Here is a 17,674-nt window from a genome sequence, read left to right as displayed (position 1 = left end):
AAAAGGCACGGTGCAGACAAGCTGATCTAAAATGATCCTCTCTGTGCAGAAGGCAATAACGATGCTAACATAAAGGGAGGAGACGGAGGATACACACACGCACACCCCACATTGGTGATCGTGCTAACTGTGCAGTATAGCGCCTTGGGGAGAGATTTGTGTTCTGCGCTTTGGAATTACATGGTGCTTACATTTTAAGCATTATGTATTCCGTTTGTAATCACCCAAAGAGATAAAAAGTAGCCTCTTGACTTTGAATTGTATCAAAATGTATTACACGTTTTCCATTTCCCCTTTATTCTTAAAGTATGCTAGACCTAATTTTTTAATTTTGCTTTTTCTTGGGATGAGTCAAGCTTGTCCATGACAGGGCTGCTCCTCGGAGCATTTGAGGGAGTCGTAGGCTGAACTATGACCCCCAAATTTTGTGTCAACTTGGTTAGTGTGTGATTCCCAGAATTGTGTGGTTTACGGTAAACCCTAACTTGTCCACTGTTCATGAGGAAAAATAGGGGCAGCTATGCTAATGAGGCAGGGTACAGTCTACAGGGTTAGGTTGTATCTTCAAAAGAGTCAATCCCTTTTGAAGTAAAAAAGGGCTTGAACAAGTGAGGAGAGGTCAGAGGGGCGTCCGTACCACCAAGAACGAAGAGCCGGGAGTGGATTTGGACTTGGGGCCCCTGTGCTGAGCACCTCTTGGGCCCAGGGTCATCCAAGACACATGGAGATCTCCCAGGAATGCTGGCCCATTGAGGCTGAAAGGAGGCAAGAAACTCCTCATAAACTGTCAGTCACCAGAGAGTCTTCCCATATAACCGGCACCCTGAATTCAGACTTCCAGCTTCCTAAACTGCCAGAGAAAGAGTTTTCCTTTTGTGAAAACAAAAATCAGTTCATTCCATCAAGTCATTCAGACACATGATGACCCTGTAGGACAGGGTGGAACTGGCCCTGTGGATTTCTGAGACCGCAACTCTTTATGGGAGTAGCGAGAGCTTTCCTCTTTTTCCCTAAGGCGCTGCTGGTGGGTTCCAACGCTAACCCTAACCTTACATGTAACCCACTATGCCACCACGGCTCCTAGACACTTCTGTTGAAACTTGTGGTGGTCATGGAAGAAGCACACCAGCCTATGCAACCACGAGGTGTCGACGGGATCAGGTGTAAGGCATCATCAGAACAAAAAATCTTACCATAGTGAATGATGGGGGGAGTGCGGAGTGGACATCCAAAGCCCATTAGTAGGCCACTGGAGATCCCCTTGCAGAGGGGTCTCGGGGAGGAGATGAGCCAGTCAGGGTGCGATGTAACAATGATGAGAAATACAACTTTCCTCTAGTTCCTAAATGTTTCCTCCCCGCTCCCACTACCATGACTCGAATTCGACCTTGCAAGTCTGGCTAGACCAGAGGAGGTACACTGGTGCAGATAGGAACTGAAAATACAGGGAATCCAGGACGGATGAGCCCTATAGGACCAGTGGTGTGAGTGGCAAAACAGGGAGGGTAAAGGGAGAATGGGTAGGAAAGAGGGAACCGATTACATGGAACTGTGTGTGACCTCCTCCCTGGGGGACAGACAACCGAAAAGTGGATGAAGGGAGACGTCGGACAGGGCGGGATATGACAAAATACCCATTTATAAACTATCAAGGGCACATGCGGGAGGGGGGAGCGGGGAGGGAGGGGAAAAATGAGGACCTATTGTCGGGGGTTTAAATGGAGAGAAAATGTTTTGAGAAACGATGTACAAATGCACTTTACACAATTGATGTGTGTATGGATTGGGATAGCAGTTGTATGAGCCCCTAATAAAATGTTAAAAACAAAACAAAACAAAAACTTGTGGTGGTTCTGTTACAGCAGCAGCACTTGACGAACTCAGAGGGTTAGTTTGTCCTTACGCAGAATGTCCTTACTTAGACCTGGCGTAGATTTTACTGATGTAGGCTTTGACAGCTGAAAGAATAGATGTAGCATACTTAAGTTAGGAAGCGCAGTACACTATGAATCTGTGGTTGTCAGACTTAGAGCCTATTTCTAGTAGTTTGTTCTGTCCCTGGCCCATCACTGACTACTCTTCAGAGAAAGCTACTCTACCAAATTTTGCGTTTGAGTCCCTGTTTTTGTAGTGACTCTCTCTTTGTATAGGGAATGTGGCTGGAGCCTGCCAGCGAAGACGGGCTGTTCAGAGGTGTGCCTGGGCCTCTGCAGGTAGAGAACAGCTTCAGGCTGGTGAGGGAATGGGGGAAGGATGTTGGCCAAGGGCGAGCTCTCCTCCAAGGAGCACCTGAGTCCAAGGATTTGTTTTAAAGTTGAGCCTGGTCTTCCATGTCAGGGGAGTCAGTCCCTAACTCCCCTGGCAGGCACAACTGTACAGCGATAATAAGTAAAGATTATAGTAAAATCATGGAGAATAAGAGAGAAAAGAGGGTGAAGTAAAGGAGTCAGACGCATTTCATGGTTGTATGTTTACCTCAGCCCTGCTTGGTGGTTCACGTGGAGATCGGAGACGAGAGGGCAGGAGAGAGAGAAATTTATTGCTAACCAAGGCTTATATATCTTTGGGGGTGTGCATGCCCCTTAATCACAGGTAAAGACATATGTCACAGGAAGGGGTTGTACAATAGGCAATGCAAGCAACAGGAGGGGATATACAATGGGCATAAGTGTAACAGGAAGGGGATGAGCTAGGGGTGTACACATGATAGGAAGGGGAGGGACTAGGGGTATACATGTGACAAGATTAAGGTGACCAGACGTTCCGCTTTTGGCGGGACAGTCCTGATTTTTAACAATTTTTCCCGTGTCCCGCTGCATTTTTAAAAAGTCCCGATTTTTGGAAAGAATGCACGACAAGCTAGGGTATACGGTTTTCGGCTGCCATGTGCCTATTTTGCCAGAATATGAGTTTTATCAATGGTGTCCCGCTTTACCAATGTTAAAATCTGGTCACCTTACGCAAGATGGGTGAACCCTAGATTCACGATGACGGCCTAACCTTGAGTGGGCTTGGCCTCCCTGGGGTCTTCCTCAGGGAAACAATCTACTACTATCCTTATTAGAAGGGATTGGGCCCTACTTAGGGTGGGACAGACTAGACAGTCTGATTGCTGTAGATGGCTGATAACCCTTAGGGAGAATAACCCCTGACCTACTTTAATTGACCTCCAAATGGATAGTCATTCACCATGTGTAGCAAGCACCTAGGTTTGGCATATATTTGGGGGAGACAACTTGGGAGAAGTCTTTGTTTCCCACAATTCCCCCTTTTGCTTTATGTATTAAAACCATAAGAGCTGTAGTGGCTACACGGCTATTTTCTATACATTGAAAGCTGTCAAGACAAAACTAATGACCAAATAATATAGCCAAAAATTCAGACTTTTGACAAACATTTTGAATCCAGGCACTGGGGGATAAGTCCCCCTATGCCCATCTGCTATTGGGGGAAGGTATGAGAGGGGCTGGATGCCACGGTGGGAAGAGATGGAGCAAATAGGAATGTCTGCTTCTATAGGGAGACAGAATCCACCATCTGCTCACTTTAAGGCAGCACAGCTTTAAGGGGAGAATCTGTGGAAATGATAGATTACCTCAGGAAAATGTACTTGGACTGTATCTCCAACTACCAGAGTGGTGGCCTTCCTACTGTGGAACACTGGCTTTCCAGATTCCCTCTGTACCAGTCAGGGAATAAGTCCCAGTCATATTTCCCTCAGTGTTAGTTTCCCACATTTCCCCCTTCAGTATTATGTTTAAGATTTAATAGTGTCACAGAGGCAACATGTTCTCTCTTCATCTCTCTTAGCTTCCTATAGAAGAAACCTGAGACTGCGAGCATCAAAATTATGATGATAAACAGCACAGTCAGACTGGAACTTAAGCTATGTGAAATGCTTTGAACCCAAGCGCGTGGGTCCAAACCTTCTATGCCATCCACCAGTTGTTTAATCATATCAATCACTTGAGGCCAGGGGATGCCTCAAGTCTGTCTTTGAATGTATAGAAAATATCCTTTTTTAGCTGATCACCATCTAATGAAATGTTTCCCTTAAACCTTTGCAAATGTTTTCTAGTCAAATCCCAATCATGCAATGTCTTATCATATTGGTAAAGGGTTATAGAGAAATCAGTTACATTCCAATCACATTTTAACATTAATTGATGTTGCAAGTCCATTTGATCCCCCAACCACTGGACAGTTTGCTGCAGCTCCGCTACTCCCCCCATCTCCCCACTGCTGCCCCAGTTCATCGTCGTCCACCTTTGCCTGAGTGGCCCAGAGCTAATGTGAGTTCACTTGCCACTTCTGCACGAAATGTTCAGTTTTGACAGACTCTTGTAGAGCTCCCCCAGTGATGGCAGAAGTGGTGGCAATCGCTATAAGTCCAACTACGGCTGCGATGACCATTCCCATGAATCGGCGAGGTCTTCTCAGCATCTCTGACACCACGTGCTTCATGAAGGATGATTCTGGACTGCTCTCCCACCTGCGCTTCATCGTCACCGTTCTTTAGGATGAGGATGCTGTCTACTGAAAGGTTTATAAGCGGAGCATGGTTAATGCAAGTGAACAATTTACAATTATGGCAAGTGGCACTGCGAGCAGTTTCATTTATGATGATGTTTCCTACAGCAAGCATATAAGGCAGCTTTACACACGAGACTATGTATCGAGTCTCATTCTTATGAAAAGTATAAGTATAGCCTGACTGACTGGTGCCAGTGAAGCTTCCTGTGTCGCCTGTTAATGGCTTGGTGGCAAGTGGTAACTTCCACAGGTCCCACTGTTCAGGTCCTGTCACAGGCTTCAGTAACCTGGGGCGGGGAGGCGCAAGGCCTCCTTCATGCCAGGCCATTAACTTTGACCTGGAGATGGCAATGCCATTAGGGGTCTTTTGCCATTCACAATCACTTATATAATCACATGAGGGGATGTTGGATTCCTCTGAGCAGTTAGTTAGGAACTTCCCATGGGGGCCCCAATCAATGATAGTTACAGTGTCATTTCTTAACACCTTTCCATGTGGCCCCTGACATTTGAGCCATTTGAGTCTGTCAGCAATGACATGCCGGTACTCATAACTTTACAGGTTTCCATGTCTCCTCTCCCCTCCACAGTAGTGGAGTTTTCATATTCTGCAAATGCTTCACCCATTATCATATAGAAGCCATAACTGGCTTCGTTAAAGACCAGCCAGTTATTCCATGCTTGAGAATTTACGGATAAACAGCCAGGGCTGGCGCCCACACATAAATGCAAAGTTTCAAAACCTAGAGTGAGATTAAAATGTTTGCCTTCCTCACTGGGGTGTTTGGCTATTCCCTTGACTCTCAGGTCACAGCAGCAGCTTCCCTCCTTTCTTCTGGACCTTGCTGGCTGAAGAGAACTCCACCTAGCTCCTTTGCTTGTGAAAACATAAACAAACAGCCCCCTCTTCTGGGCTGTTATCAAACTGGAAACAGAACCCTGGCTAAGGCTGGGTGGTTCCTCTATCTCTTCCGTGTCCTTCATTCTTCTCCAAATGTGGTTGCGTCCATCTAAGGGGAGTCCAGCAGCTTTATTCTGCAAAAACATAAATGGACGGTCCTTTCTCCTGAGGATAAATGGACCTGGATCCCAAACACGATTTCCGTCTTCCTGGGTCTTCTTGGGATCAGCTTTTTCTGCAGAAGTGAAAATGTGTTTATCTGCCCTAATTTTGTTACAGGCTTTTAGTAAGGAGAAAAATGTTTTAGTTAAAATGACTAAATGAAATTTGTCACACATAAGACTTCTCTTCTCCCCCTTCTGTTTTAACAATGCAAATTTTGAAGCACCTCTAGAAATCTCAGTTAACTTGCTTGGTTTTGAACCAGTAAAACTACTAGTTAGACAGACCCCACTGTCAGGCAAACCTCGCAGCCTCGCTCTCACTCTACATTGTTATGAAAGTGTATTCGACAAGGTGAGAGGAGAAAAAAATACTGTGCTTCCCAGTTAGTTACCCTGCTTGTTAATACAAAGTAGTTAGACCTGAGTGTGAGGATTTGTACCTATTTGCTCCTGGTCTAACAAACATTAGGACTGAGGCTGTACCCAGGTTGAGGATTTGGGTCTTTAAAATGTTTCGCAAGTGATCCTTGTGTGCAGTGAGAGATCAGAATTTTTGTCTCTCTTTTTTTTCAGGTCTAATTGTTTGATCTGGTTTTTTCCCCATTGTAGTATACTTTATTGTAGTACTAAATTAAAAAATTAACGACGCTGAGGGAGGGTGAGGGGACCAGCCCCCACCCGCTGCTTGAACTCACTGGTTCAGTAATACTACCTCTGGGTTCAGTAATGCACAATTGTACGGTTGAGATATATAAGCATTATATTAAAGTCATCGAGAGCATGAGAGATAATACAATAATACAGTCAGGCATGATACATAGCAACATTGCTCACCTCAGCCCAGCTTGGTGGTCCAGGTGGAGAGAGGGGGAAGGGAAGGAGGGAAGGGGAACAAGGGAGAGGGGACTGAGCAGGGAGTGAGCAGCAAGGAGCTCAGGGTCAGAGAGGGAAGTCCTGCTGACTCACACCTATATACCTTTTGGGGGCAATCCAGCCCACTAATTACAGGTAGAGACATACGTCACAGGAAGGGGCTGCACTAGAGGTTACACAGCAATGAGTGGGTGGTCTAGGGGTTGGTCTCTGGGTCTCCATAGGAACATTATCAGTAGGGTGCAAACCCCTCCTACAGGAGCCTGTCCATTGTCCCCAGAGGCAGGGAGCAGGCCCACCCCTGTGGAGGGATGAGACAGCAGTCTGGCAACTGATTCCCTCAGGGGAGGGAATGCCTGCGCATCTGACCTCCCCCCACACTTTATTTTATTTTATTTTTTAATCATTTTATTGGGGGCTCATACAACTCTTATCACAATCCATACATCTATCAATTGTGTAAAGCACATTTGTACATTCGTTGCCCTCATCATTCTCAAAACATCTGCTCTCCACTTAAGTCCTTGGCATCAGCTCCTCATTCTCCCCCATCCCTCGCTGCTCCCACCTCCCTCATGAAACCTTGATAACTTATAAATTATTATTTTGTCATATCTTACACTGTCCGACGTCTCCCTTCACCCACTTTTCTGTTGTCCGTCCCCCAGGGCGGAGGTTATATGTAGATCTCTGTAATCAATTCCCCTTTACACCCCACTGTCCCTCCACCCTCCCGGTATCACCACTCTCGGCACTGGTCCTGAAGGGATCATCCGCCCTATATTCCCTGTATTTCCAGTTCCTATCTGTACCAGTGTACATCCTCTGGTCTAGCCAGATTTGTAAGGTAGAATTGGGATCATGATAGTTGGGGGTGGGAGGGAAGGAAGCATTTAGGAACTAGAGGAAAGTTGTATGTTTCATTGTTGCTACACTGCACCCTGACTGGCTCATCTCCCCACAACCCTTCCTTAAAGAGATGTCCAGATGTCCAGTTGCCTACAGATGGGCTTTGGGTCTCCACTCCGCACTCCCCATCATTCACAATGATATGGTTTTTTGTTCTTTGATGCCTGATACCTGATCCCTTGGACACCTCATGATCACACAGGCTGGTGTGCTTCTTCCATGTGGCCTTTGTTGCTTCTGAGCTAGATGGCTACTTGTTTACCTTCAAGCCTTTAAGACCCCAGATACAACATCTTTTGATAGCTGGGCACCATCAGCTTTCTTCACCACATTTGCTTATGCATACATTTGTCTTATAGAATTTCTGTGTTAAGATGCCTTTTGATTCATTTAAAGGAGGTAATGTATCAATATGATCCTTTAGAATCTGTATCTTTTTCTGTGATCTTAAGACACTCCTCCTTTACTGATCATCTCTATCATAATGATCACCTGTGATATTTTCTTGCATATTGAATTCTTTCCTTGGGATTGTTTTTCATTTGCAGTGAGGTAGCCTTAATTCCATTCCTTTCCAAAAAGCTTGTAATTACCACTGCTCTCTACAGCCCCCTGCCATCTCCTCCTCCCCCTCCCCTCTCCCCTCTATCTACTAAGTAATTGGTCCTTTCCACCCAGCAAAGCCACAGTTCCAAGAGTCAGGTTTCCACAATGGTGTGGAAATGCTTTGGGGCAACTGGTTTTTGTTGTTTTTCTATCGGTTGGGCTTATTTTTCTATAATTCCTATTTATGGTATGTGTACTATGTCTTCTTTTTCTATAAGAACACAAAAAACAATGCTCTCAAGAAAAAAATCTGAAACCCATTCTCTCAGACTAATAACGGTGTTAAAAGGAGCTCTGGTGGTGTGGTGGATTAAGCACTAGACTGCTAACCACAAGGTTGGTGGTTCAAGCCTACCAGCTGCTGGTTAGAGAAAGATGAGGCTGTCTGTTTCCATGGACTTACAACCTTGGCAACCGTATGGGGCAGTTAGTTCTACTCTGGCTGTGAGTCAGAATTGACTAGCTGGCTGAGAGTAATGGGGTCACAGTAGTATCAATTCCAGGGCTCTCTGGGATTGGACAGGGTTCACCCTTAAAGGAAAAGGAGGATGTTTGGGATGAATGACTGACTTCTACCTTAGTGAAGACAGAATGCTAGGGGTCATGTTTTGTTTTTATGTCAGAAGACCCGAGTTTAAATGTTGGTTCTGCCACACAGGATTTAAGTCTCAGTTTCCTCCTTAATAAAATTTGGCTCCCCAGAACAAAAATTCATATCAATGCGAATGAAGCAGAGTGTAGAGTGGAGACTCAAAGCCCATCTGTAGAAAATTGGACATACCCTTACAGAAGGGTCACAAGGAAGGGATGAGCCAGCCAGGGTGCAGTACAACACAGAAGAAACATACAACTTGCCTCTAGTTCAGTGGTTCTCAACCTGTGGGTCGTGACCTCTTCGGGGGTCGAACAACCGTTTCACGGTGGTCACTCGATTCGTAGCAGTAGCAAAATTACAGTGATGAAGTAGCAATGAAAATAATTTTATGGTTGAAGTGTCACCACAACATGAGGAATTGTATTAAAGGGTCGTGGCATTAAGAAGGTTGAGAACCACTGCTCTAGTTATTTAATGCTTCTTCCCCACACCCACTATCATGACCCCAATTCTACCTTACAAATCTGGTTAGATCAGAGGATGTACACGGGTACAAACAAGAGCTGGAAGCACAGGAAATCCAAGACAGATAAACCCTTCAGGACCAACGGGAGGGTAAGGGGAAGGTGGGGGGAAAAGGGGAACTGATCACAATGATCTACATATAACCCCCTCCCTGGGGGACGGACAACAGAAAAGTGGGTGAAGAGAGACATCGGTCAGTTTAAGACATGAAAAAAATAATAACAATTTATAAATTATCAAGGGTTCATGAGGGAGGGAGGTGGGGGGGAATGAGGAGCTGATACCAAGGGCTCAAGTAGAAAGAAAATGCTTTGAAAATGATGATGGTAACAAATGTACACATGTGCTTGATACATGGATGAATAGATGTGTTGTGATAAGAGCTATATAAGCCCCCAATAAAATGATTTTTAAAAATAAAGTAAAAGTCGGCTCTTGGTGCCTATTTCAAAAACGTCTAATGAGTTGGTGTTGGCAAAGGATTGGTCAATTATAAAATCAAGTCCGCTACCAATGAGTCAATCCCGACTCACAGACAGAGCTGAATTGTCTCACAGGGTTTCCAAGGCTGTCAATCTGAACCAGAACCAACAATCTCATCTTTCTCCCATGCAGTGACTGGTGGGTTTGAACTTCTGACTTTTTGGTTACCAGTTAAGCACTTAACCACTGTGCCACCAGGGCCCTGATAAGCAATTGGGTTCCTGCTCAATGTTTGCTGTGTGGGGTAAGTCTATCTGTGTGAATGTCACCCTAAATGATTACTCCCCATAATTTCTCCAAAGGGAGAAAAGAAGAGAGATTTAAGATTTATAATGCGGCTATTCTAAATAACTTTACTCCAGACCTAAATTACAACATACAAATTACAGTTTGGAATAAGTCTGTTGGAAACATTCCCCAACATTTTGAGCCAAAAAGTTGTCCCGGCCCTGGAATTTCCCCTTTTCCATATCCACACCCAGACAGGGACTGACTCAGTCTTAAGGGAGAAGTAGCATGAATTCAACAACATTATAGTTGCTACCTTCTCATAGAGCTACACGGTGGTAGACCACTTCAGATGGTGAAAGCCCGGAACTGGGACCGGGGGACCAGGAAGAGAGATGTCTTCAAGGACCACCTCGGAAGTTGTCCGAGATGTCATAAAGGGAGCCCAAAGTTAGGGGAGAGTTGGACTGGATAAAGGCTAAAGCAGTGGTTCTCAACCCTCCTAATGCTGCGACCCTTTCATACAGTTCCTTATGTGGTGGTGACCCCCCCAACCATAAAATTATTTTCATTGCTACTTCATCACTGTCATTTTGCTACTGTTATGAATTGGGCAACCCCTGTGAAAGGGTCATTCAACTCTCAAAGGGGTCGTGACCCACAGGTTGAGAACCTCTGGAAAGCTCCCTGAAAGAGCGCCCCGCCTTCCCGGAAGTGTGCAATCTCGTTAGGGGGAAGTCCGAGTGTCCTAGGGTTGCCTCAGCAAAATACCACAGCTGGGTGGCTTCTAAGAATAGAAAGGCATTGTCCCACAAGGCTGGAGGCTAGCAGGCCAGTTCCGGGCGGGGCCACTTTGATTCTCTCCGCAGTGGGAGAGGAGCCTGGCAGCCCGCCCATCTTGCCTGGATTCTGCTGGCTCCCGACCGTTCTCGGCGTTCCTTGGTTTGCAGCTCCAGCATCACACAGTCATTCTGCTTTTCTGCTCCTGGCTCAGACTCCATTTGGTAGGGATTAGGATCCACCCCACTCCACTCTAGAAGACCCCCTTTCCAAACAAGGTCACATCCAGGGGCACCAGGAGTTGAGACTTCAACATCTCTTTTGTGGGTACCCCATTCAATCCATAACAGGAAATAAAAACATGGACCTGTGACACGGTTTAGAAAAGAAATCTGATGTATTTATGGATTGTGATAAGCACTGTAAGAGCCCCCAATAAAATGATTAAAAAAGAAAAAAGAAAAGAAATCCGAAGTGAGTGGCAATGAAGACATTGCAGCAAGACCTCAAAGAGCAATGGGAGCTGGAGGGGGCCCGATTCCCAGCGTGGATCTGGAGGGGGAGCTGGACAGAGGGGTAGAACTACCAAGCGGCGAGGGAAGAGACGATGCACCGTGGAAGGGCAGCCGCCCCCAAAGCTAGGGATTCACATCAGCCTGTGCATGTGGCAGACACAAGGCTGAATCAGAATATCGGACTTCCAGGAGTTCTGTCACATCATCTTGGCCATGCTGGCCAAATGATTTCCTCTTTGAGCCGAAACAGGTTGGTCTGGGGCAGCGGGGCTAGTGTACTTGTCTCTGCTCCAGGATGTCCTTCTGGAAGAAGGTGGGTGTCTGACGGCAGGATGGGCCGTTGGCATCAAGGCAAAGGTGGGCTTCTGGTCTCCTTTCCCCCTTTTGCCCCTCCCTCCCTTTGGGCCTTTTCCAACCAGGCCTACACACAAGCCATATCCGTTCGACCTCCCTAGACAGTTTTGTTTTTCCTAAGTGGTCTGACTGATAGAGTACCCAATCACTTGATCATTTAAACATAGTTTGTATAGGTCTCCCGGAGCTTTTTCCTCGCTGTGTGCGGCAGGCCTGTGATTCTGCAGATGCACAGCCAGAGCCCCAGGGACCTGCAGCCCCATGTTCGGGGAGCCTGGCCCAGAACCACTCCCTTTCGATCCTAAGTCAGGCCAAGTGCCTTGGGACGGCCAGAACATGGAATTCGGACTGTGGGCTTCATTGGTGGGACTGCCCACGACATGGCTTCCAGAACACGAAGACCCTAAGGATCCAGTTACCCGCGGAATGACGCCTGCCTGCAGAAAGCCCACCCCTGAGCCGGTGAAACCGGGACTCCAGGCTCTGGACAGGTAACACCAGAGACGCGACCACAGGGATTCTTCCAGACGCCGTCCCAGTGCCCCCCACATGGAACACAGCCAGCGTTGGCTTTTGGGATCCCAAGCGTGGATTCCGGAGTCCTCAAGCCCAAAAGACCTCACAGCTCTTCAATGCCAAGGAGCCCCGTGACCTCCGCTGAGACCCTCCCCGGGAGCCTCTCTGAACAAGGACTGGACGCTCAGCTCCCCGTGGCCCATGCGGTGCCTCTGCGGCGCCCTTTCCTGTGGGAACGAGGTGTGCCCGTCTGCGCTCACAAAAACCTCTAGGGGCGTGCTGTGCTGAGCTAGAGGGCTGATACGAGATAGAATGGACGCATGTCAACTGTATTTTGCCTTTCTGCAACCTTGGATTTTGTCAATAAAATGATCTGCAAAAAAAGTTTGTATAGTGACAGAGGGAGTTACAAGGTGCCAGGAAGAGGCATGATTGTGCATAGAAGTTGCAGTGAGAGTCATCTGGTGGGGAAGGAGGTTAAACTGAGCTGGGGAGGTTCATTTTACTGTGTAAGCTGTCAGATACTCTGTTAGGCCCTGGAACTTGCAGGAGAGTCCATCCGCTCCAGACACAGACAAAAACAAGTCAAAAGTAAATAGGATGCAAGTAGGAATATTTAAAAGGGAAAAAAGGGCGGGGCAGGGTACCGATAACAGGAATCATGGTAATACTAAATGGTCAGAAAGGGCCTGAGGAAGTGATGTTTGAGCAGAGTCCTGCCTAATCTGCAGGCACCTTCCATGTGCACATCTCCAGGAAGAGTATGTATACAGGGAGCTGCAAGAGGAAAGGTGGTAAGGTGGGAATATACATCGGGTATAGAGGTAACCTTGTGCAGAATGGAGGCTCCAGGCTCAGACCAGCTGTCACTAAAGGCAGGGTGCGTCCTCGGTGTTCAACTGCCAATCAGGACAAAGAGATCTGAGGGCAGCTGTAGCAGCCACACTGCCCCTGAAGGGAACAAGGACACCTCGCTAGTTAGTCGGTGGGAGCTTAAAACAAAACAAAACAAAACATTGCTATTGAGTGGCCTCTGACTTACAGCAACCCTACAGGACAATAAAACTGCCACATGGGCATTTCTACGCCCACCATGGCCCCTTCTGTGAGCCTAGGAAGACAATTTAGGAAGACAAATGCTACTTTCATTACAGACACGGTTGGAACATGTAGAGCTCCCAAGCACTCATGTACATTCTTCCTTCTCTGAGGTATGCAAGGGTGGTTTCTCTCCTTGCATGGCAGATGGGGTTCCCTCAAAATTCACTGCCATGACTCTGAGGACTCGTTCAAAACTCAGTGCTGACTCATCTCGGCCCCCTGTGGGTTTCTGAAATGGAAACTGTTGATGGGAGTACAATGCCCAGGCTTTCCCCAGGAGCTTCCAACCGCTGACCTTGAGGACCATAGCCAAAGACATGCTCACTGCACCCCCAGGGCTCCACACAGACGAGGACCCTGGGGTGAAGGGATTTACCCACGAGGCATAGTAAGACAAGGCCAAGACTCCATTTGACTGAACTTCCCTCTCTTAGGTCTGTTCCTTAAATATACCACATGCACCCCAAAATGGTAGGGTCAGCTCTAAAAATCGGATGGGCAGAGGAAAGATTGCTTCTTCCTTCCCCTCCCAAACACTCAATTCCTGGGACCTCAGCTCCTCTCCAAATTCATACTCAACTCTCTGTCACATTGTTACTAATATTAACTGAAGGTAAAGTTAAATATGCCATTTCTGCCAAAGACATTCTTTTTGAATGGGGGACAGATATTTAGGTCAACAAAACAACTAGAGGTGGATGTCTCTGAAGCAGCACGGTGTCTATCATAAAATAGAACTCCAGGGAGGCCTTCTGGCACGATGGCCAACTAGGCAGGCATGCTACCCTCACCCTCTACAACAAGACCAAATGAATCGGTTAAGGATGATGAACCGGGAACTGTGAGCTTCAGAGGGAAAATGGAGATGCAGATTACACATCAACTAGGAGAAGAAACTGAAAAAAAGTGGCCAGAAAGGAGCCCGATGGGTGAATTGCTCGTTAGTGTGAAGAGTGAGTGCTGCCATCTTGCACTTTTGCAAGCGGGCTTTGAAACAGCGGCCTGACTTTCAAAGCACACATGGGCAGTGAGAAAGGCGGGTCCTCCCTTGCATCCCCTTCTGGTAACCAGCAGTGTAACCAGTCCCCATGCTCCCCCACCCACCCCGCAGCTGATGACACCCCCATCCCTGCACACCCCATGCTTTGACTGAGGTTGGAACCACACCCTTGTGGAACAGGCATGGGGCGTTCCACTCCCACATCTGGAGATACATGAACGCTGCCTCATTAGACCAGCAGAATATACAGGGTCAGGTTGCTTGCCATCCCTGGACAGGCAAGAACTTCTGCCCTAACTATATCCTGCTCCCAAGCTGCACTCTGGGCCCATGAGGATTCCTTCTGGGGAAAAAGACCCTGATCTCAACTCCTATAGGAGGAGGCACCAACTACTTCTATGGTCCCAGACACATATAAGCTGGGGGGAAATCCACCTGGGACTGGGGGTTCCACCCACACCCACACCTGGGAGCTCCTTGGCTGGCAGGGGGTGGAAACTCATACCAGGTGCCCTTTCTCCCCCTTGATGTCCCTTATCTTCTATATCCTATATCCTTTCCTGCCTCTCTTCTCCCCTGTCTTTTTCCTTCTTTAATTTTCCCTTCATTTATCTCTTTCCTAATCTCTCCTCGATGCCTCCTCTCCTCCCACTCTGTAGTTTTACTTATGGTGCTTTTTCTTTCTTTTTTCTCTTCTCTCATTTTTCTTTTCTTTCTTTTTAGTTATAAAATTATTTTTTCTTGCTGTCATTTGTCTGCTTTTCCATGCCCCCCTCCACTTATTATTTTCTCATTCCCCCCTTTTTCTTGTCAAGCATACATACAGGAAACAACAACCATGCCCACACAGCCTCGCCACACCCATACCACCTGGAACCTCACCTCCTGGGCAAGGGTCTCTACATTCTCCTGCCACCTCATGCCAGCCCAAACCATGCTCCCTGTGCTGCAGGAAGAGCCAACAGAAAACTGTGCACACGCTCACATTCTCTGTCACACTCACTTAGGTGAGTGCCCGAGAACATACTAATGCACAGCCATCCATTAACTACAAACACCCCCCCACAGCGTCTCAGAGACGGTCGACCATTTCAGTTCATGTGGAAGAACAACGTGGAGTGGCTCAAATAAGTGACAAAATCCTGGAGCCAGAGACATTTCTCAGGAAGAAAAGGCATTGAGCCACCTGATCAGGGATTCGAAAGACTAGTATTTAGATCCCTTTAACAGTTTGAGAGGGAAAACAGGGATGGAAACAAGGAAAACACAGGGGGGGGATATAGATTTCAGGAAAACACTCCAAGAACAAACAAAATAAAATTTAAACTATATGAAAACAGCAAATATCATTCCAGAAGATTTATACTAAGATTTCAGAAAGAAATAACACATGGAAAAGGCAAAGGAGTAGAAACAAATCAGTCAAAGGGACTCCACCTCTTTCAACACTAATCTACTAGAGAAAAATCAGAGAAAATAATTTTAATAATTGAAGAAAGTATAAGAATTATGTGGGCCACAATCAAAAGGAATACCTTACACGTAATCAGAATTTTAGAGCAGAAAGTGACAAAAAAGAACAGAGAAGAGTTGTTGGAAGAAAACTCCCCTAACACCGTGGAAGATGGGAAAACATGCACTCTGGAAGTTGTAAGTATGTCAAACAAGAATGAGCGACCCCAAAAATGTCACAAACTTTCCAAAACTGAAGACAAGAATCTTCAGAGTAGCTCAGGAAAAACAGTTAAACCTGCAAAGAAGAACCAACATGGCTAAGATCTTATTTCTCAGTAGAAGCCATACAGGCAAGAAAGAAAGGGGAAAAACTGCTAACTACGAATCATACCCATAAAATAGTCCTCCAATATGATGAGTACGATGGCAACACTAGGATGTTTCCAGATGAACAGAAAATAAAGGATTTGCAAAAAAACAGACCAACCTTACGAGAAATACTAAAGGGAGTTCTTCAGACATAGAATCAACAACAGCAAACAACAACCTAAGGTTAACATGCACGACAAAGTCACTCAGCAGTCAGCCTAGACATAGCAGTATCTGAGGCGCAACAAGCCTCCCACTCAAAGACCCCTCACAGCAACCTTCTAGATTAGGGTGGACGCCCTGTTGGAGTCCAACTCATGGTGACCCTACAGAACAGGGCAGAATGTCCCTGCTGGCTTCTGAAACTGTAACTCTTTTAAAAAAATCATTTTATCAGGGGCTCATACAACTCTCATTCATCACAATCCATACATACATCAATTGTGTAAAGCACATTTGTACATTCGTTACCCTCATCATTCTCAAAACATTTGCTCTCCACTTAAGCCCCTGGCATCAGCTCCTCATTTCCCCCCTCCCTTCCCGCTCCCCCCAAAACCGTAACTCTTTACAGGAATAGAAAGCCTCCTCTTTCTCCTTCCAAGCAGCTAGGAGTTTCCAACTGCTGACCTTGCAGTTAGCAGCCCAACTTGTGACCGCTATGCCAGCAGGGCTCCAAGACAAACAAACTTACTGAAAACATGGAACCAGAGATATCAATCTGTAATAAAGACAAGTACAAAGCAAAAAGATAAAAAGATGGAGTAGTATAGTTATAGAACTTCCAAATGAAGAGGAAGTCAAGTAGACTTCAGGAACTTGAGTGGAGGAGAGGGTGGTCTCCAATGAGAGGCAGTTTGGCAAAGAATGATGGAGGCAAGGGAGGACACTGGGAAAAGTGCACTAAAGGCAAAGCAGTAAATTCTATGATACACACAATCCTGATTAATGAAGATCTACAAGTAAGTGTGTGTATAGACACGTGGCCTGAGAGGGTGTGGGAATGAAAGTGGGAGGATACCAATATAGACATACAGGTTTGACAGAGATGTTTGTATTTAGATGTTTATCTCTGCAGCAACTATGTCCATGAATGTGGTGGAGCATCGAGGGGTCATAGTTATGAAAACGTCTTGGACAAGAGCACACACCTTGTGGGGATAAGGAGTTGGGCCTAGGGGCTCAGGACCATAATCTTTGGGAGACCAAGGTCAATTGGCCTAATCTAATCCACAAAGTCTACTTTGGTGAGTAGGGACTGAATCTTAAAAGCCTGTGAGCAGCTATCTACTGTCTTTGCGTTTCTGAAGAAAAGAAGGGTAATGCGAACTGAAGACACACGAGGACCATTAGGCCAGTGAATTAATGAACCACGCAAACATCAGTCTCCAGAAGCACTAGACGGTCCCCAGCTACCACAAACGACTGTTTTTAAAGGGATTGCATTAGGCGGTCCTTAGTAGAGTGGGAGAAAGATGTGGAACAAAATTCACAATCATGAAGGGTAGAAGCCTGGCTGGTCAAATAGTGACTGGTGGGACCCCTGACACTAGGTCCTTCATCACTCTTCCGGTCCGGAACTGAACTTTTCCCTGTGGCTCAATTGTCAGTTAAACAGTAGGCAGGCCTATAAAGGAAATAATAACTGTTGCTGGGTGCACACCTTAGAATCAGTCACAATTTGGGCTCAAAGGGGCAGCATTTACCCAAGAACCAAGTTCAGAAGGGCTGGGAAAGAAGGAGACAGGAAGGCCCGGGAGGGGTAAG

The 17,674-nt window shown here is 46.4% G+C and overlaps 1 protein-coding gene across 1 annotated transcript in view; it reads left to right on the top strand.

Annotated features, from left to right (window-relative positions):
- Nucleotides 1-11,892: 11,892 nt before the first annotated feature.
- The window catches only part of SPEN (spen family transcriptional repressor), a 129,121-nt gene continuing 123,339 nt past the window's right edge, over nt 11,893-17,674 (top strand). Inside the window, exon 1 of the mRNA XM_004705164.2 lies at nt 11,893-11,957. Coding sequence (XP_004705221.2) covers nt 11,893-11,957 — 65 coding nt within the window. The remainder of the gene's footprint in view (nt 11,958-17,674) is intronic.

This window comes from Echinops telfairi, unplaced genomic scaffold, assembly GCF_000313985.2.
Source record: "Echinops telfairi isolate 266 unplaced genomic scaffold, ASM31398v2 ScPeMD7_7457;HRSCAF=8495, whole genome shotgun sequence".
Lineage (NCBI taxonomy): Eukaryota > Metazoa > Chordata > Mammalia > Afrosoricida > Tenrecidae > Echinops > Echinops telfairi.
This window is presented reverse-complemented; position numbering and strand designations above follow the sequence as displayed.